Source organism: Notolepis coatsorum (genome assembly GCF_963971535.1).
Source record: "Notolepis coatsorum genome assembly, chromosome: 13".
In the NCBI taxonomy this organism is placed as follows: Eukaryota; Metazoa; Chordata; class Actinopteri; order Aulopiformes; family Paralepididae; genus Notolepis; species Notolepis coatsorum.
In genome coordinates this window covers 50564450-50585867 of record NC_140177.1, presented here as the reverse complement: position 1 = coordinate 50585867, position 21418 = coordinate 50564450, and the positions used below count along the sequence as shown (strand labels likewise).

General features: G+C 49.5%; 1 protein-coding gene across 1 annotated transcript in view; it reads right to left on the bottom strand.

Moving 5' to 3' along the window:
• Window positions 1-320: 320 nt before the first annotated feature.
• The window catches only part of LOC311239067 (uncharacterized protein), an 83315-nt gene continuing 62217 nt past the window's right edge, over window positions 321-21418 (bottom strand). Inside the window, exons 5-6 of the mRNA XM_084327297.1 lie at window positions 4793-4827; window positions 321-1428 (exon numbers count right to left, since the gene is read on the bottom strand). Coding sequence (XP_084183423.1) covers window positions 1319-1428; window positions 4793-4827 — 145 coding nt within the window. The 3' untranslated portion in view covers window positions 321-1318. The remainder of the gene's footprint in view (window positions 1429-4792; window positions 4828-21418) is intronic.

Here is a 21418-nt window from a genome sequence, read left to right as displayed (position 1 = left end):
AACAAATTTAGCTTTTGTTGCTGGTTGATTCTCCTCAGCTTCTCTCTGGTACTATAAGAGAAGATAAATATAACACTTTTAAAACCCTTTGTTTATCTTTAGATGACACATTTAAAAATAACTTCATCTCACTTCAATCATTTTTATTGCAAATGCAGAACATGGTATTTTCTCAAGCAGACAGATGTAAACACTGTAATCTGTGTTGCATGTACCTGACAAACTGAACTGTTTGTATTACAGTTAGTAACAGTTTCGATTTTTATTTAAAGATAATGAGAGAGAGAGAGAGAGAGAGAGAGAGAGAGAGAGAGAGAGAGAGAGAGAGAGAGAGAGAGAGAGAGAGAGAGAGAGATAGAGAGAGAGGCTATGCTCGGAGAATTTTAGTAACGTTACATTTTCAACAAGATTGCTGCTATTTAAACACTTGATGGAAACGGGGTAACGTTAACCTTATGTCGACTGTAGTATTGTATGACCTCGACATAACGTTTAAACGTTACTCCGTTTCCATGCAGTAATTATAACGGTGGCCAGCTAAGCTAACTGAGCTAACTGCTAGCAGTAGCTAACGTTAGCTGGTAACTGTAACGTTACTAACAATGAATCAGCTGTTGATATTATGCGCCATCAGTAGACAACGTATCATGTATTAAACTAGAGTTAATGGTTTAATGCTTCAGTCACAGTGACGTTGAAAGAGCAGCTGTCACGAACCGCTTTCATTTCTTTATGGAGATCCGCGCTGGCACTGCTAAAATGTTTATTTACAAACTGAAGACTGCTCTGTGACTCTGTGAGGGGGAGGGCTGGAGCAGGCGGAGGGGCAAGCGCGCTCTGAACAGCGTGTCAACAACTTGCTGTAGAACACTCGCCAGCTGGTACCGATACTGCAGAAAGTATCAGTATTTCGGGAAATGAGTATCGAAGCCGTTTTAAATATTCAGTATCGATATGTGTCGATACTTCGATATTTTTGACAACACTAATCTGTACCCGCCGATTATCAACCATCAAACGCATCACACCTACCCAGAAGGGATAAACAACGGTTAGAGAGGAGAGAGAGAGAGAGCAAAGAGGGGGGAGCGAGAGAGAGAGAGAGAAAAAAGAGAGACACAGAATTGCAACTTTCAGAAGAATACACCTAACACCCCTTTGAACCCCCCTTACTCAGGTACACCTAACCTCATAGGATACACCCCCCCCCTCTATTACAGTGCACCCCTGGTCCCGTCTTCTAGGGCGAGGTCTCCTCTTGAGCTGGTTCCTGTTCCAGGGCGCGGTCCTATAGGCAAGGCACCTCTTCTGGTCTGCCTCAGTGTCTCTGGGCTGTCTCCTCCACCTCTCCCCAGCTGGCCCACCGTCTCCTCAGCTCTGCCTCAGTGTCTCTCCCACTGCTGCCTTCTCCCTCCCGTCGTAGATGATCTGTGTACCACAGTGGAGGCTGCTGACCAAATTTTTAGGTGAAGCACAAATTATTATATTATATTAAATTATATTTTTTAAACATCCCCAACGCTGCAACACCCCCATTCCTCCCAGGTGTCAGGCTCCTCATTCGCTTCCATTCATTTTGGGGACCATGTTTAAATATCATACTTCTGAAGTATAAACAAACTATACTGCTGTGACGATTTCAATAAAACAGACCATTCTGAGTCAATGGTATGCAAAACTGTACATTGGAATATCTTAACATGTATTTACCACCTTCCTCTGCACGAGGCCACAGGTGGGTTTTATGTAACACAATGAATGAATGAATGAATGAATGAATGAATGAATGAATGAATGAATGAATGAAAACTTTATTTAACAGATTGCAGAATGGGTACAATACAGTACGGCTCAATACACACAATTGTTAAGGGGATGCAGACCAGAGAAAGACTTTCGTCTTGTTTACATCAGGGTCCCCCATTTTCAATTCATCATAACATGACATACAGATAGACAGTACTGCTACATCTATATATGACATACAGAGATATAGACACTGCTACATCCAGACATTTATGACATACCAGATCTACAAATATACATTACTGTTTAAGAGTACAACGCCTGTCATATAGACCTATAGCGTTGGAAACTCTGATTAAGGAGAGGAGAGGAGAGGAGAGGGAGAGGAGAGGAGAGGAGAGGAGAGGGAGAGGGAGAGGAGAGGAGGAGGAGGAGGGGAGAGGAGGAGAGGAGAGGAGAGGAGAGTAGAGGAGAGGAGAGGAGAGGAGAGGAGAGGAGAGGAGAGGAGAGGAGAGGAGAGGAGAGGAGAGGAGAGGAGAGGAGAGGAGGAGGAGGGGAGGAGAGAGAGGGAGGAGAGAGAGGAAGAGGAGGAGGGAGGAGGAGGAGGGAGGGGGCCACGGCGGACCAAAATAAATCGCTCGTTACCCACAGAAAGGCAGAACGCACGCAGTAAAATACAGCCAATTAAATCATAATCAACACAGACCCGCCCCACACAGCTACTAAATATAAAAAAAAAATCCACTCACCATTGACGACGTTACTTCTTAGGAGGAAATAGTGTCCCTGTCGCTCCTTGTAAATGAAATCCATCCTTCGCTCTTTTCTGATGAAACGTTCAATGACCTCCTCTGCAGTTGCAAATCCAGCAATGCAACAAACAGCAGTCTTTTGTGATCTAATCGATCCTTCATTTGCGTGAGGATGCTGTCGAAATCCACTAAACATTGTTCTGTTGATGCGTGACACACGTTCCATTTTCGGGACTCCGACTCCGACAGGTGGTCACTCAGACAGTCACCCAAGCGATTCACCCAAATAAAGTTTTCATTCATTCATTAATTTGCTGTCTCGTTATAACACAAACAGCTCACCATGAACCATGACCAGCTTAATTACGTTAGTTAGCATCCAAGCTAGCGTGATAACGTTAGTAGTTATTAGCATCCAAGCTAGAAACTGCTAGGCTGCCTGCTTACAGTACCTGCAATAATGTTGTCATCCTCCTGGACAGATAGACTTGTTAAATCATAATATCCACAGGTGTGTTGTGCTGGTCCTCAGTAAATGTGTCGCCGGCGAAAAATAAGTTGCTATTAAAGTGCTAAATGTTAGATACACTAATATAGAGGTTTCAAACGTGGCTGCTCTGTTAATAAAATTTTCAATCAATCAATCCTGCGAGGGGAGAAACAGCCGTGTAGCTACAGAGCTGCACAGTAGGAGCCATTCTCTGATTGGAACTCAAGGCTGTCAATCATTCAACCTCCGTGTAGCTACAGAGCTGCAGAGTAGGAGCCACCACGGCACGGTGGTGTAGTGGTTAACACTGTCACCTCACAGCAAGAAGGTCCAGGGTTCGATTTCCGCTTGGGGACCAGGTTTCCATGATGCCAGGTACCCAGGTGGGGTATCTCCCAGGCCTTTCTGTGTGGAGTTTGCATGTTCTCCCCGTGCTCGCAAGGGTTTCCCCCCCGATAAGATAAACCCAATGGAAAAACATGCACAACAACAGATCGCTAACGCTGTGGCGTCCTTGACGAAGACGGACAGGAGCACTTGGATTGGTCCCCTGGCGCGGCTCACGTTGACGCCTGTCTGCTCCCGGCTGCCCTTGGGGGGGAAAGACGACGGGATGGGTTAATCGCAGAGACGAATCGCATCGGCGATCCTACAGAGACAATGCATGCGTGTGTGTTCCGGTGTGTGTGTGTGTGTTGAGGATAATTGCATGCCAATTAAAGACCTCTGAGCAGGTCCTGCATTATTATTATTTATTATTATTATTATACTCTGATTGGATGTCAATGCTGTCAATCATTCAATCCCCCATTCAATGGCAAGAGTTTAAATGCACGGACCGTGCTTAGATGACGTTAATAGCCTATTTTGATTGGCTATTATTTATTTAATCCTGGGTCAACCTGTGCAGTTATTCTGCACGAATATTTACTGCAGTCATTACTGCAGTGCAGGCCTGCTCAGAGCTGTCAACTTTGGCCATTTTTGAAGAAGAAAAAAATTCACTGGCATTTTTTTTACAGAGGAAAAACATTTCTAATAAAAAAATAATAATAATAAAAAATAAAAAAATATATATATATGTATGTAAATTAATAATAATAATTAATTATGAGTGAATTTGTGTTTCACGTGTTGTCATAGAGAAACCTCCACTGGTGTACCAGGCTGCGGTGCCTGGCCTCACTCGGAGGAGGAGGTATGGGGCAGTGTTCTGGCCCCTGCGGAGCTGCCTCCTCCTCCAGCTTGCCTCTCTTCTTCTCCGGCCTGTCCTCTGTCTCCTCCAGCCTGTCTCTTGGTCGAGGGTCGTCTGGTGGTCTCGTCTCGGACGTCTGAGGGGCTGCTGCTGGCATCTCTCCCCTGATTGTGAAGACGCACCACAGACAGCTGTTGTGAATGTCTGGATCTTCTGCACCGTCTCTTTTTCTTTGTTCTCCATGCCTCCTCTTGATGTCAGGAGTTCTCGTTCCGTTATTGAAGAAAAGACACCGGCCTTCCTTCTTGGTTGGTCAGCTGGCCAAAATAAATCTCAGCAGCGCCTCCATATTGTTAGGGTTATATCTCAGTAGGCAGAGCGAGACGCGATAGCCAATTGATATAACTGTTGAGTGCCAACTATATTGTGAATTGAAAGGAATGTTATTACTGTGAAAGTGATACATGCATTATTGTTTGTCTTTCAAAGGAAAGAGTCTCAACGGAAAATATACCAAAGAGAAAGAGAATATTTATTTTTGAAGAATAAATACTTCATTTGATTGAAACATTTAATTAACTTCTCAGGTGTTTGTGAGTAATGGTTTACCTTGGAGTAGGGGCGTCTCACCTATCCTGTTAGACCTGGAGAAGGGAGGGTTTATGCTTTATCCAATACTGTTGAGAGTTGAGCATAATTGTACATTTCAGGTTGCCACTGTGTCAGAGTTAAATCCTGAAGCCCATCTTGTCACATCTATTGTTCTCCTAACTGTTGAATTGAGCAGGATAGTCACAAACATACTTACACACGTAGGTACTGGGGCTAATTGTATTGGCGACAGGGAGATAATCACCCCTGCTAACAGTGATGAGTTGGTGATTTCATACCTGGTTGCACTGTGTTTTAATGACGCCACGTGCATGCGCATAAATGTTCCCTCGCATGTGCACAGAATAAAGACAATGCCTAATTGCCTCTAGGAATGGAATGTAACACATTTCATTCACAGGTTTTGTGTGAATGTATCTGAGGACGTATTTGAACACACCCAGTGATGCAGTGGTGATTTCATAAGTGGTTGCACTGTGTTTTAATGATGCCACGGGCATGCGTGTGCACGCGCGCGCATGTGCATAAATGTTCCCTCGCATGCGCATAGAACAGCATTATGATTACAATGATTATTATGCATAAATAGTAGAAAACTTGTTTGTATAGGAAATTACTAGTTTTAGTTTAGTTTTTGTAAATATTGCCTTGAAATAGAGAAGCTGAAAAAAGTTGCAGGATGTAGCATTCAATATATAAAGAAATTTCAATTACATTTCTTTAATTGAATTAACTTAAACTAGAAAAGTAAATACAAACTAAATTAACAATGTAACTTACAGTTTACAGAAGGACAGTTTCCTTCTGAAGTACAACTTAAGAAATGTCTCATCCTTCCAGTCGGGACCATTCGTCACATAGCGAGAGGTTCCACAGCTCAAGCAAACCCCCACCAATTGGTACAAGGCTTGTATTTTGGTTTTGCTGTTCTTGTTCTTTGTTATGCTATTGTTATGCTATTGTTATGCAAAGACAAGTAGCTAGCAGTGTTAATTTTGGCAGCTATTTTCATTTTAGTTTTAGTCTTAGTCATGTGTCAAGTGCTCCTTTTTCGTTTTCATCATATTTAGTCATCTTCATTTATTTTAAAATTTTTAAAAAATGTGTCAGTTTTAGGGCTTGTGTCCATAGCGGACGTTTTTTTTCAAGGCGGACCGATTTGAAAAAAAGGAAAAAAAAGCTCAGAGCGTTTTCCTGGGCTCGCGACTGCCGCGGCTCCGCCCCTTCCTCGATGTTGATTACCTTGATGAGCGCGCTCCTTTCCAAAAGTTGAACTAGTTTCAACTTTATGTGCTGAGAGTGGTCCGCCCAAAAACGCTGCCGCCGAGAGCTCATAAACGCGAGGCGCGGCGCTGGGAAGAGGAACGCGCCTGTCGCGCGTGTAGCATAGAAATGAATGACAGGAAGGAGCTGACAACTCATAAAACGTCCGCTATGGACACAAGCCCTTAGTCAACTAAATGTCTGAGCATTTTAGTCTTAGTCAGTTTTTGTCTCAATTTTGTCTTTTTTGTTTTAGTCTAGATTTTGTCAACGAAAACGGATGACATTTTTGTCTATTTTGTACTAAAAAGAGAAATTATATTATATAAATGATAAAACTTTTTTTTTCTTTTCTTTTTTACAGCTACTGTTTTATATATACTGTTTTTTAGTAATAACTAGAAAGTAATGGTATTTATTCAACAACAGGTGATTGTATAGATTAGTATTAGTATCATTAAATGACAACTATGCTTCACCCACGGAAAGGTTGTTGGCACATTGGTTCCACACGGACATTATACGTTGTTGCACTTGCTTCCAGAAGGCTCTGTTTAGGTCAGCTAGTAGCAGAGGCTCTGTTGTGATTTTTAATGCACAATAAATATTCAACATTCTCTTTTGAGACTCCGCCTCAGACTCTTATCATTTGGCACTAAAAGCTAAACATTGTCACCGGTATGGCTGTCTGCAACATGTCATTAATTGTGTGCGAGAGGTCGATCAGTTAGCCACATTAGTGTGAGCTAGGTTAGCCAGTTAGCGTGAGCTAGATGGAAAGAATGTAACGTTACTGGTGAAAAAGTGATTTACCTTGGAATACTCCTTTGCCAACTTGCTGTACTTTGCTTGCAGGTCTGCAGCTGGATTATGAATAGTCCCAACTTTAGCCAAGGTAACGTTAAAGCTAAAACTAGCTTTTCAAATAGCTCTTCAGCTAATGCTAATAACAGAGCTCCCCATCTGTCACGTACGTGGGTTGTTCATTATCATTATTGCCATATATTTTAACACCATGTAACATCAGGGTAATATATTATTTGTGTTTTCTATGTGTGGTGTTGTGTCATCTCCTAATCGCTGTTTCTGTTTCCGCAGATGCCACTCATCTCCCTGATTGGATTGGTTGCCCCTGATTGGTGCATCTTCAAGACAAGCAGTGGAGATGGGTGGTTAAGAGATTGGGAGGTGGCCCACATCGGGGCGCCTCATTCTCTGTCAGTTGCCAGTGATCAGAGGATTGGGAGGTTGCCATTGCTTTGTTTGCCACTGTGTGTGGACTCCAGTAGCAGGATATATATACTATTGTTGTGGGCCTTAGAGCCATTTGCCTTCCTGCCTGGAAGTGAGTATATATATATATCTATTTGTGTTGCTCTGGTGCTAAGTAGAATACTGTATATTATATTATATCATATTGTGTTATATATATATATATTATTAGTATTCCCTTATACTGTAGTGCTCTATGGCTGGGTGGTTCCCAGTGTTTACTTTATATTTTGCTTAGTGTTGTTTGGTCGTATTTAGATATTGCCTGTTTGTTCTCCAATTACCCTTTGCCCTTTGTGTTTGTGCTGTGGGTTTCAATCCCCACGATAATAAATATTTTCCCCTTTGGGAACAGTGGGTTTAAATCCCAGCTATAATAAATATCATTTACTATTTGGAACAACGCCTTGTGTTTATTTTCTTTACCTGCCTGGGACCTTGCTTAATGCACTACTGGAGGGGCTGGTTTTCACATACAGCCCGCTCCAGCTTATATTCTATATTGTCTTTAGACATTACTATGTGACATGGGGGCTCATTTCCGGTCTTTCATGTCCTTGTGACATGGGGGGCTCAATGCCGGTCTGCTGTGTACGTTTGACATAGGGGCTGATGGTGTCAGGTAAAGTGGCGTTGTTGTTTGTTGGTATTTATGTATCCATGCTGTGTTTTTGTATAATAGTTAACCATTCGTGTATGCTCTTAACCAGATCTCTTTTTTCTACCACATAGGTAACAGGGGGGTCACCTGCTTGGCTAGGGGGTGGGGGGCACGAGTCGTGATTCCGGTGGAGCGCGCAATGAAATCGGTAAGCGACTGAAGATATGTGTAGCCCTCATCCCGTTAGGGGAGTAGTTTAGCTGGGATAGGCTAGAGTGACACAGGTGACTCCTAGTTGAGTGGTTAGGAACATTTGTTATTGTTTTCATTTGGTAGATGTGGTCAGTTGGATTGTTTTGGTTAAGAGGTATAAATGCAGAATGTGTCTATTATTATTGCGCACGGTCATGGTTGGCTAAGTGAGGTCATTATATATATATATTTTTTTTTTGGGTGTATCATAGTCACGCATAAGGACATATTATGGCTGCGTCTGCGTTTGTTTTGGAGGTCTTTGTAGGGGATCCGTCAGAGGATCATTTGGACGGTTGCACTAAGGCGGAATTATGCCTTATTGCTAAACATTATAATATTACTGTGCAAAGTTCCCAGTCCAAGGCTGATATGAAGGCGGCTGTGATAGCTGGGTTAGTGGAGCAACAGGTGTTCAGCACGGCTCGGGGAGTTGTAAGTCATAGTGACTCACTGTTAGTGGACCAGGAGGTTAAAAACACTGGCGATAAATCTCCCTTGCGTGATCTTAACCCGGAGGGTGGTACTATTAGGAAGAATGGTAGTACACACAGAGCTGAAAGTGAGGGCGCGGGCGATTCAGATAAAGAATCCACGTCTTCTGGCCATACGCGCTCTAGCCTGCGTTTTGCCCGTCTCCAGATGGAGGAGAGAGCGATGTTGCGCAGGGAGGAGCGAGACAGGGAAGAGAGAGCAGCTGTACGAGACAGAGAGGACAAAGCGGCTGTATGAGATAGAGAGGAGAGAGTGGAGGAGAGAGACAGGCTGGAGAGAAAGGAGATGGAAGAGAGAGACAGGCTGCAGGAGAAGGAGGCGAAGGACAGGGAACTTCAACTGACCATAGAGAAGATGAGGTTGGAGGCTGGAGCTGGTAGTGCTACCTCCTCTCCAGCTGGGGTTTCCCCGGCTCACTTTAATATCGGCCAGCACGTTAATCTGGTGCCCATGTTCCGAGAGTCAGAGGTAGAGGCTTATTTTTCTGCTTTTGAGCGGATTGCACAGGCTCTGCATTGGCCGGAGGATATGTGGGTGATTTTACTTCAGACCAGGCTCACTGGCAAAGCCAGTGCAGCGGTAGTGTCATTAACTATGGCTGACAGTCAAAATTATGAGCGGGTGAAGAATGCTGTTTTAAACAGGAGTCACTTGGGTTTAGCCCAGCAGAGTTAGTGTTTGGTCACAGTGTGCGTGGTCCATTGAAACTGCTCAAAGAGAAGATGTTGTCTGGTTCTTCTCCTAAATCGACTGTGTTTGATTTTGTCTCCCGGTGCAAGGAGCGTCTCCGCTGTGCGTCCTCGCTGGCCAGGGAGGCTCTTGCCTCTGCCCAGGGGGAGATGAAGGTGAGGTTTGACAAGAAGGCGGTGGGGCGGCAGTTCGAGGCTGGCGATGAAGTGCTGGTTTTGCTGCCCATGCCTGGGTCAGCTCTTTCTGCCCGGTTTGCAGGGCTCTATAAGGTGGAGAGGAAAGTATCAGACACCAATTATGTTATATGTACGCCCGAGAGGCGCAGGAAGACACGGTTGTGTCATATTAACATGTTGAAGAAGTATCTCACCCGTGCTGGTGAGAGTGAGCAGGAGGTGCAGTCTGGCAGCCCAGGAGCTGTTCCAGCTGTTTTGTTGACATGTGTTAATCCCCTGCCGGACGACGATTTGAAGGCGTTGTCCGAGGGTCAGCAGACGGGGCGTTTGACTAACTTAGAGTTCATGAGTGAGGTCACTGCCCATCTGTTGTATCTGCCCGAGTCACAGAGTGATGATGTACGTCAACTGTTGTTGTCCTATCCTGTGTTGTTGTCTGATGTGCCTTCCAGAACGACCGTCCTGGAGCACGATATTGATGTGGGTGGTGCGACCCCCATTAAACAACACGCTTATCGGTGTCCGGTGGCGAAGAGGGAGGTGATGAGGAAGGAGGCTGAGTATCTGATGGAACATGGGATGGCTAAGGATAGCCGTAGTCCCTGGAGCTCTCCTTGCCTTTTAGCTCCTAAGGCTGATGGGTCTCCCCGGTTCTGCACTGATTACAGGAAGGTGAACGCGGTGACAGTGCCTGACTCGTTCCCGTTGCCCAGAATGGATGACTGCATTGACAGTATTGGTCCGCTGTATTTATTACGAAACTCAATCTCTTGAAGGGGTACTGGCAGGTTCCCCTGACAGAGCGAGCATCTGATATTTCGGCGTTCGTTACACCAGACTGTTTTTTGCAGTACACCGTCATGGCCTTCGGAATGAGGAACGCACCGGCCACGTTCCAACGTTTGATGCACATGGTGTTGGGGGGTGTGTCTAAGTGTAACGTCTATTTGGACGATGTGGTGGTGTACTCGGACACTTGAGGGGAGCACATTGACAAATTACGGGTGGTTTTTGCACGCTTGGCGGAGGCTTCGTTAACTCTGAACCTCGCCAAGTGTGAGTTTGGGAAAGCCATGGTGACGTACTTGGGGAAGCAGGTGGGTCACGGACAGGTCCGCCCGGTGGACGCTAAGGTGACAGCGATCCTGGCGTATCCGGCTCCTTCCACGAGACGCGAGCTACGGCGTTTCCTGGGGATGGCAGGGTATTACCGGTGTTTTTGTAGGAATTTTTCTGTGGTGGTGGCTCCCCTCACTTCTTTATGTAGTCCTATTGTACCTTTTGTGTGGTCCGAGGAGTGTCAGTGCACCTTCGAGGCTGCTAAGTCTCTCCTATGCAGTGCTCCTGTTCTGGCAGCCCCTGACTTTGCGTTGCCCTTTCAGCTGGAGGTCGACGCGAGTGCTGCTGGGGCTGGAGCTGTGCTGTTGCAGGCGGGAGAGGGCGAGGTGCATCATCCGGTTTGCTACTTCTCTGTGAAGTTCAAGCTGCATCAGTTGAACTACTCGACCATCGAGAAGGAGACGCTGGCGATGCTCCTCGCTCTCCAGCACTTCGAGGTGTACGTGGGTTCCAGCGCTATTCCGGTGTTGGTCCACACGGACCACAATCCCCTGGTGTTCTTGGCTCATATGTATAACCACAACCAGCGGTCGATGCGTTGGGCCCTGTTGGTGCAGGGCTACAACATTGTCATCCGTCACAAAAAGGGGGTGGACAATGTTGTGGCCGATGCCTTATCCAGAGGGTAGGTCTGGGGGTACTGCTCTGATGTTGGTTGTATAGGAAATAATGTTTTGTTCACCCGGTAGGTTCGCTTCTATGGGGGGAGGTTTCACGTACGTGGGTTGTTCATTATCATTATTGCCATATATTTTAACACCATGTAACATCAGGGTAATATATTATTTGTGTTTTCTATGTGTGGTGTTGTGTCATCTCCTAATCGCTGTTTCTGTTTCCGCAGATGCCACTCATCTCCCTGATTGGTTTGGTTGCCCCTGATTGGTGCATCTTCAAGACAAGCAGTGGAGATGGGTGGTTAAGAGATTGGGAGGTGGCCCACATCGGGGTGCCTCATTCTCTGTCAGTTGCCACTGCTCTGACTCGGGACGATGGCATTAAGAAAAGTTATAATTATTTTGTCTCGTCTTGTTTTAGTAATTTTTGTGTCCTCAGTTGTGGTCAACGATATTTAATAAACGATTTAGTCTCATTAGCGTGACATGGTCTTCAATAACGTGACGTCACGTCTCGTTGTCGTCATGAAAAAAACCTTTGTTGACGAACATCTTTCGTCATAATTTTAGTTGACAAAATTAACACTGGTAGCTAGGTGAGTACCGGTACTTGGCGCACGGCACGACGAGTCGAGTGAAAGTTGTGAACGCATTTTTGTGTGCTTCTGCTCAGAAAGGTGGTGGAACGGCATGGTACAGCGTGGCATGAGCAGTGCACTGCACCCCTGAACCCACCTGACGACCTGAGCTATTGTTATGCAAAGTAGCCAGGTGGGTACTTGGCGAGTTGGCGCATCAGTCGAGTTGGCGTATTCTTGTATGCACGCGCCCGCTACACATTGATAATTTAGTTAACTACTGTCCCAAATTGGCAGAGAGAGAGAGACAAGACAATGACATAAAATATGAATCCTGATTTTTACCACTATTTTAAGGCGTACACTTTAAGACCACTGACAACTTGGTTTGATTCCCAAGCATCAGTATCCTGGAGAAATTTAGAAGTAAATATAGTAGCACCACATAGACTGCAGGACATAGTATACACCAAATTATCAATTAAGCAATGCAAATTGAAATTTGGCCCCATTATTACTCATGCGATCCGGATATGGCGTGAAACACAAAAAAAATATTCTAACCCACATAAATGGCATAGTCATACTCCCCTATTCAATAACAATGCACTCCTGATTGGAAAACGACCTATAAGATACCATAAATGGGAAAAGCAGGGCATACACACATTAGGAGATATTTTCAACAAACAGGGTTTTTGTAGATATTGTGGTGACACTTATCACGCACAATTGGTGCAGACATTCACTGGACTTGAGGAGCAGAGGAATGCTCCTTTAAGCCTGGGGATTCTGGGAACGGTGTGGGTATTTGGTGACGTATATTAGGTCACCTGTCAGCTGTCAGCTGGCTGCTGTCACTTTGAAGTAGTAACGTTAAACGCCTCTGCACTCTGTTTTGATGTATGTAATTTATGTTGGGAAGTAAAGGAAAGACTCGACTACTGTCTCCCGTTTCATCCTTTCTTGCGATCCCACATTGGTGACCCGAAGTACGTGAGGAATATTACATCATGACGGACGGAGAAGTGAACATTATCTACGCCGCTGCAATCAAGTTACCCGACTTCTGGCATCACAGCCCTCGACCCTGGTTTCAACACATTGAAGCTCAGTTCGAGTTGAGAGGAATAACACAGGATGTTACGAAATATTATCATGTGGTAGCAGCATTGGATGCCCAGACGACGGCCCGTGCTATGGGGCTGCTGGAAGCCCCGCCAGCTGCCGGCAAATATGACGCTATCAAGGCATTCCTTTTGCAATTATTTGAACTGTCGGAGATTGAAAAGGCGGATCGTCTATTGTCACTTAACGGCCTCGGCGACGGCAAGCCGTCCGAACTGATGGACAGGATGCTGTCCGTTTTGGGCTCGGCAGATCCCTCTTTTTTATTTAAACATGTTTTCATGCGTCAGCTCCCAGCGCCTGTGCGCACCGCCCTGGCCAGCTCTCCCGTCTCCTTCACCAAGGACTACCGCGCGCTGGCTGCCGAAGCGGACAGGATTTATCTCGCCAACCGACAGCAGTTTGTGCATGCGCTGCTTCCAGCCTACCACCCACCTACCCACCTAGTGGACGCTGCGGACGCCGCTGCAGCAGTGACTGCCCGTCGCCAAGGTAACAGTGGATGGTGTTATTTCCATAACCGGTTTGGCGCCAGGGCCAAACAGTGTCGCCCACCGTGCAATTACAGTGACCAGGGAAACGCCAGGGCCAATGCTCATTAACAGCCATGAGTGTTGGCGGAGGCAGCAGGCTGCTATTTATTAAGGACACCTTATTTGGCCGGCGACTACTAGTCGACTCGGGCGCGCAACGAAGCATCCTGCCTGCTACAGCTGTGGACACTATGGCTGGGGGCCACGGTCCCCCCATGGACGCTGCTAATGGCACGCCTATACGTACCTACGGAACCAGGTATGTAGAGGTGTGTTTTGGCGGGCGCCGTTTCGGGTGGGAGTTTGTCATGGCCGCTGTGTCAGTTCCTCTCCTCGGCGCGGACTTCCTGTGTGCATTCAGGCTGCTAGTGGACATTACAAACTGTCGCCTAATCGATGCTGTCTCCTTCGCTACCTACCCGTGCACGCTGGGAGGGCCAGGGACACTAGGTCTGTCCAACATGCTTGCTGCTGGGGATGTATATCAGCGCCTCCTAGCGGAGTTCCCTATCCTCACCACGCCTACATTTTCCTCAGCAGTCGCTAAGCATGGCGTGGAGCACTATATAGCCACTGTCGGTCCCCCGGTCTATGCACGTGCTCGGCGCCTTGACCCAGCTAAGCTCTCCATTGCCAGGGAGGAATTTGCAACCATGGAACGCCTTGGAATTGTGCGCCGTTCTGACAGTCCGTGGGCCTCCCCCCTGCATATGGTCACTAAGGCTGATGGTGGGTGGCGTCCCTGTGGCGATTTCCGACGCCTAAACAACGCCACGACCCCGGACCGGTACCCCGTCCCGCATATACAGGACTTCTCCGCCCACCTGGCGGGGACCACCATCTTTTCCAAGGTGGACTTGGTGCGGGGATACCACCAGGTACCAGTTCACCCACGGGACGTTCCCAAGACGGCGGTCATCACTCCTTTTGGCCTGTTCGAGTTTCTGCGGATGCCCTTTGGCCTCAAGGGGGCGGCACAGACTTTCCAGCGACTGATGGACTCGGTGCTGCGGGATATGGCATTCATGTTCGTATACTTGGACGACATTCTCGTAGCCAGCACGTCTGCAGAGGAGCACCTGACACATCTCAGGCAGTTGTTTGAGCGGCTCAGTGCACATGGGCTCATTGTTAACCCCGCCAAGTGCCAGTTCAGCCGGTCGTCTATAGATTTCCTCGGGCACAGGGTCTCAGCAGAGGGAGCCGTTCCGCTCCCTGCCAGGGTGGACGCCGTTGCCAGCTTTCCACGCCCCCGCACCGTGAAGTCCCTGCAGGAGTTCCTAGGCATGGTGAACTTCTACAACAGGTTCATTCCCCGTGCTGCTCACCTCATGTGCCCCTTGTATGAGGCCCTGCGTGGTAAGGACCCCAAGGCCGAGGTGGACTGGTCCCCGTGTACCGACGACGCTTTTTTGGGCGCTAAAACTGCACTGGCCAATGCCGCATTACTGGCACACCCATTTCCTACCGCCCCTATCGCCCTCACAACTGACGCCTCAGACTACGCAGTGGGGGCAGTGTACGAACAGTGGGTGGGGGGGGGCTGGCAACCGCTTGCTTTCTTCAGTCGCCAGCTGCGGGACAATGAAAGAAAGTACAGCACCTTTGACCGGGAGCTCCTAGGCCTCTTCCTGGCCATCAGGCACTTCAGATTCCTGCTGGAGGGCCGACGGTTTACTGCCTTTGTGGATCACAAGCCACTCACCTTCGCCATGGCCAAGGCCACCGAGCCGTGGTCAGGGCGCCAGCAGCGCCAACTCTCCGCCATCTCCGAGTTTACCACGGACTTACGGCATGTCGCAGGTAAAGACAACTACGTCGCTGACTGCCTCTCCCGGACGGTGGTGGGGGCCGTCCACTTGGGACTGGACTACGCTGCCATGGCTGCCGACCAGGCCACTGACAAGGACATGCAGGCCTACCGAACAGCCGACACTGGGCTAAGGTTAGAGGATGTGCAGGTTGGTATTGCCAACACCACGCTCCTCTGCGACGTCTCCACCGCTCAGCCCCGTCCGATGGTTCCCGCTGGCTGGCGGCGGCAGGTATTCGAAGCCATCCATGGCCTGTCGCACCCGGGGGTGAAGGCGTCAACTAAGCTGGTCAGTGCTAAATTCGTCTGGCATGGCCTCAGGAAGGACATCGCAGCCTGGGCCGGCTCCTGCGTGGCGTGCCAGCGTGCAAAGATACACCGTCACACCAAAGCCCCCTTGGCACCGTTTCTCGTGCCGGAGAGGCGCTTTGACCATGTCAATGTGGACCTGGTGGGTCCCCTGCCCCCCTCCCACGGGTTCACTCACCTCCTCACCATGGTGGACAGAACCACTAGGTGGCCGGAGGTGGTCCCGCTGGCATCGACCACATCCGCCGAGGTGGCCCGGGCGTTCATTGGGTCCTGGGTAGCCCGTTTTGGCACACCATCTGATCTCACATCCGACCGGGGCCCACAGTTTACGTCCGGGCTCTGGACTGCAGTCGCCGAGGGCCTGGGAGTGAAGCTCCACCGCACCACAGCCTACAACCCACAGGGCAACGGCTTGTGTGAACGGTTTCACCGCTCTATGAAGGCTGCTCTGCGGGCCAGCCTTACGGACTGCAACTGGGTCGACCGGCTTCCCTGGGTCATGCTTGGCCTGCGCTCCGCCCCCAAAGAAGACCTGCAGGCCTCGGCTGCTGAGCTGGTGTACGGACAGCCGCTGCGAGTCCCTGGGGAGTTCCTCCCGGATGCCGAGGCTCCCTGGTCGGTCACCTCATCTCGGACTGTGCTCAGGGATGGCGCCGGTGCTTTCACCCCAGTCCCAACTTCCCAGCACTGCCTCCCGCAGTCCTACATGCCTAGGGATCTGCAGTCAGCCAGGTATGTTTTCATTCGCCATGACAGCCACCGTACTCCTCTGCAGCCCCCTTACGACGGCCCTTTTCGCGTCCTGGAGGCGGGGCCTAAGAACTTCATGGTGGACATTGGAGGAAGGTCAGAGCGGGTATCGGTCGACCGGCTCAAGCCTGCCCATTTGGACCTAGACAGGCCAGTTGAACTGGCCCGGCCCCCGCGGCGTGGACGACCCCCTGCCCGGCCCCTGCCAACTGCTTTTCCCTCTAGTCACCTCATATCTCCTGAATCCCCCCCACACGCCCCAATCCCCACCTCTACCCCTGCACGGGTGATACGGACTCGTTTTGGGCGCCTGATCCGCCCCCCGCCTCGTTGACTGTGGATGATCTTTTGGGGGGTTATTGTGAATTCTGGGGGGGCCTGTGTGGTGACACTTATCACGCACAATTGGTGCAGACATTCACTGGACTTGAGGAGCAGAGGAATGCTCCTTTAAGCCTGGGGATTCTGGGAACGGTGTGGGTATTTGGTGACGTATATTAGGTCACCTGTCAGCTGTCAGCTGGCTGCTGTCACTTTGAAGTAGTAACGTTAAACGCCTCTGCACTCTGTTTTGATGTATGTAATTTATGTTGGGAAGTAAAGGAAAGACTCGACTACTGTCTCCCGTTTCATCCTTTCTTGCGATCCCACAATATGAAGAAATACATAAAAAAATTTATCTCACCAGATCCACATATTATTTTTACGCACAGTTATTGGTATGTTTGAAGGCTCATGGAGTCCCATTAAGGATACCAATTGAACACCACAGATACCACAAATTCTTCTATGAAAGAGAGACATCGAGAGGTTTTGTATCAGATTTTTATCTTCAATTACTAACGTCCTCATATGGAATCCTCCCCCTAGACTCAGTCTGGAGGAGGGATATACCAGACCTGGAAAAAAATGTTGATTGGCAAAAAGCCTGGGCAAACGTTCGACTTGCGTCACGTAACCCGGACCATCAACAAATCAATCTTAACTATATTGTGAGGATTGGTCCGATTCCGCATGCTTCAAGGTACCAATTACCTTCGCGCACCTGAAGTGAGTTCTAATCAGCTCAGTGGAGCCCTTTATATACTCTGGTGTTCCTAACGTTCTGGGTCGGGTCGTTTTGGATTACCACTGGCTGCTGCTTGTTCCCTCCCGTGTTGTACCTCGTCTGTTTTTCTCCAGGACGTCTATGGAAGTCGCCGCTGTTGCTTTTCTCTGTCATCCGTTGGATCTGTGCCTCGTTGCCAACTTTGCGCAATTGCGCCTTGGTGAGTTTGGAACGTACTTTTTGGATACTCTGTTTTTCTTCGCATCTTCCTGACTCGGGACCTTTCTGTTTTTGTGTGTTTGGGTAACACTGAAGATTTGCTGTTTTTTGTTTGTACTGGACTCAGCTAAACTTGTGTGTTGGTAACACTGAAGATTAAGTCACTTGTGTTTATACTGGACTCAGCTAAGAAGGACTGGACTGCCTTGTATTCAGTTGGCTTGTTTGTTGACAACTCTCTCTTTCTCTGTTCCTCCCCGAGTTGGATCTTCGAGTAGCTGCAGAGCCGCAGAGTCAGAGGCGCAACGCCACTGTGCCGTCTCTGCACCGAGACGAGCTGCAGAGCCGCAGGCTACTCTGCCAAGAACATTCCCCACTTGTGCTTTCTGTTGTTTTTTCTATCCCCTGTTATTTTGGAAATAAATACGCCCTGGTTTTTGGCTAACTCTGAACTACCTGTCTGTGCCGTGCTGTTGGGGTTGGTGACAAACCATAACATTACGACCCGACCATGTCGACCCCAGCCGACACAGACAGAGTTAGGGCAGCGTTGGCGGTCCAGATCCAGTTGACCAACGACCACACCCAACAGTTAGGTGCGGCTGCGGCTGCTGTGCAGTACCTCCGGGCCCAGGTCCAGCTTATTCTGGATTCCCTTGACACTCTGGCCACCCAGCAGACTACCCAGGGTAATCAGCAGGCTGATATTCTGCACCAGCTACAGGCTCTCAGTGCAGCATTTAACACCCTGCTTTTAACCCCACCTGTGCCAGGAGTCCCAGCCAGATCACCACCCGCCGCCGCGACCGACCCCGCACCTCCCGACCTCGCACCTCGGGAGCCCCGGCTCTCCGAACCACGTTTGTTTTACGGTAACTTCGAGGATTGTGCCACATTCATCATGCAATGTGAGTTGGTTTTCATTCATCAACCCAGCCGATTTACGTCAGAGGGAGCCCGATTAGCTTACATGACTAACCTGCTCACAGGCCGAGCAGCACAGTGGGTTACTGCTTCCTGGTCTATGAGGGCCGATTTTTGTTTCTCCTACCCAGACTTCATGGCAGAGCTCCGAAGGGTTTTCCACCACCCAGCTCGTGGCCAGGACCCGGGAGCTCGGTTGGGCACCTTCCGGCAGGGCAGTGGCAGTGTCATCGACTACGCGCTGGAGTTCAGACTGGCCGCAGTCTGAACAGCCGAGAACGGTTGGAATGATCGGGCGCTTCATCTCACCTTCCTGAAGGGGCTCAACGACGCTGTAAGGGACCAGCTCGCGACCTGAGAGGAGCCCGATTCTCTCGAGGGCCTAATCAGCCTCGCCATTTGCATCGACGGCCGCCTCCGGGAGAGAAGGCGTGAGAGAGCACGACTGGGACCCCCAGACGTTCCCCAGACCCCCCGTACTCGTGACTGTTCTGCCGACCGTCCTGCCCCCTCCGCGACTGGTGGCTTTTTTCCCTCCCGAGCTGTGACCAAGGAGGAACCCATGCAGCTGGGACGCACCCGCTTTAGCCCGGCCGAACGGGAATCCAGGCTCAGGTCCGGCCTTTGTCTCTACTGCGGCCGGGATGGACACCGTATCTCCAATTGCCCTACCCGGCCAGAAGGACCAGGCTCGCCGGGACCCCGGGAGATCCTGGTGAGCCGTTTTTCCTGTTCCCACACCCGTGCACCACCTAACCGTCTGACGAGCGTCACCCTAGCCTGGGCGGACCAGCGGGCGACGGTGGGTGCACTCATTGACTCTGGTGCTGAGGGGAGTTTCCTGGACGTTGAGTTTGCCACCCAGGCCACATTCCATTTGAGGACCTCGAGCGGCCCTTGGAGGTTTTCGCGCTGGATCATCACCGCCTGGCTGACATCACCCAACGCACCTGTCCTGTCCTCCTCACCATTGCTGGTAACCACGTTGAGAGACTCCAGTTCTTTATTACCAGATCCCTTCTTGTCCCAGTAGTCCTGGGTCGGCCCTGACTCGCGCTGCATCAGCCCCACATCGCCTGGTCCTCCGGCACCATCAGGGGGTGGAGCTCCTCCTGTCATGCCCAGTGTCTTCAGGCGGCGTCCAGTCCTTCGCCCCGGAGTTCCCCTTGTGTGCCGCCCTCGGACCTCTCAACTATTCCCCCTGAGTACCACGACCTCGGGGAGGTTTTCAGCAAGTCCCGGGCTCAGGCCCTTCCTCCTCACCGGCCTTACGACTGTGCCATCAACCTCCGCTCAGGGGCCCCCCTTCCCGGCAGCCGCCTCTACAGTCTGACCGTCCCTGAGAAGGCCGACTCTCTGTCCCGGTTACACTCCAAGGGGGCTCCAACCGCTGAGGATCCGACTCCCATCCTCCCAGAGGTCAGGGTGGTGGGAGTGGTCACCTTGGGCATCGAGACCGTGGTCAGGCGTGCCGTGCCCTACGTTTCCATCCCGCTCCCAGCAACGTTCCTTTTCGTCGCCTCTTCGTCCCCGACTCAGTCCGGTCCCGGGTTCTCCGATGGGGCCATACCAGCCTGTTTGCCTGCCACCCCGGCGTACGCCGCACTTTCTCCTTCCTGGCTCGTCGATTCTGGTGGCCCACCATGAGGAACGACGTAAGGGGTTTTGTTCTGGCCTGCACGGTCTGCGCCCGCAGCAAGGCCTCCCACCAGGCACCCTCCGGCCTATTACAGCCACTTCCCATTCCGTGCCGCCCTCGGTCCCATCCGGGGAAGCCGAGGCCGGGCAGGTCGCCGGGTGGCTCCCGTGGAGGGGGGGGGTACTGTGAGGATTGGTCCTATTCCGCACGCTTCAAGGTACCAATTACCTTCGCGCACCTGAAGTGAGTTCTAATCAGCTCGGTGGAGCCCTTTATATACTCTGGTGTTCCTAACGTTCTGGGTCGGGTCGTTTTGGATTACCACTGGCTGCTGCTTGTTCCCTCCTGTGTTGTACCTCGTCTGTTTTTCTCCAGGACGTCTATGGAAGTCGCCGCTGTTGCTTTTCTCTGTCATCCGTTGGATCTGTGCCTCGTTGCCCGCTTTGCGCAATTGCGCCTTGGTGAGTTTGGAACGTACTTTTTGGATACTCTGTTTTTCTTTGCATCTTCCTGACTCGGGACCTTTCTGTTTTTATGTGTTTGGGTAACACTGAAGATTTGCCGTTTTTGTTTGTACTGGACTCAGCTAAACTTGTGTGTTGGTAACACTGAAGATTAAGTCACTTGTGCTGATACTGGACTCAGCTAAACTTGTGTGTTGGTAACACTGAAGATTAAGTCACTTGTGTTTATACTGGACTCAGCTAAGGAGGACTGGACTGCCTTGTATTCCGTTGGCTTGTTTGTTGACAACTCTCTCTCTCTCTGTTCCTCCCCGAGTTGGATCTTCGAGTAGCTGCAGAGCCGCAGAGTCAGAGGCGCAACTCCACTGTGCCGTCTCTGCACCGAGACGAGCTGCAGAGCCGCAGGCTACTCTGCCAAGAACATTCCCCACTTATGCTTTCTGTTGTTTTTTCTATCCCCTGTTATTTTGGAAATAAATACGCCCTGGTTTTTGGCTAACTCTGAACTACCTGTCTGTGCCGTGCTGTTGGGGTTGGTGACAAACCATAACATATATATTCATAGGACATACCTGACTCGTATAAGATTGAACAGAATGGGACTTAAACAAGACTCCAGATGCTCCTTATGTACAAAAGGGGAGGAGGGTACATTTATGCACATGTACTGGGATTGCCCACCAGTTAAGATATTCTGGAAAGAAGTGTCCCAGCAATTATCAAATTTCTT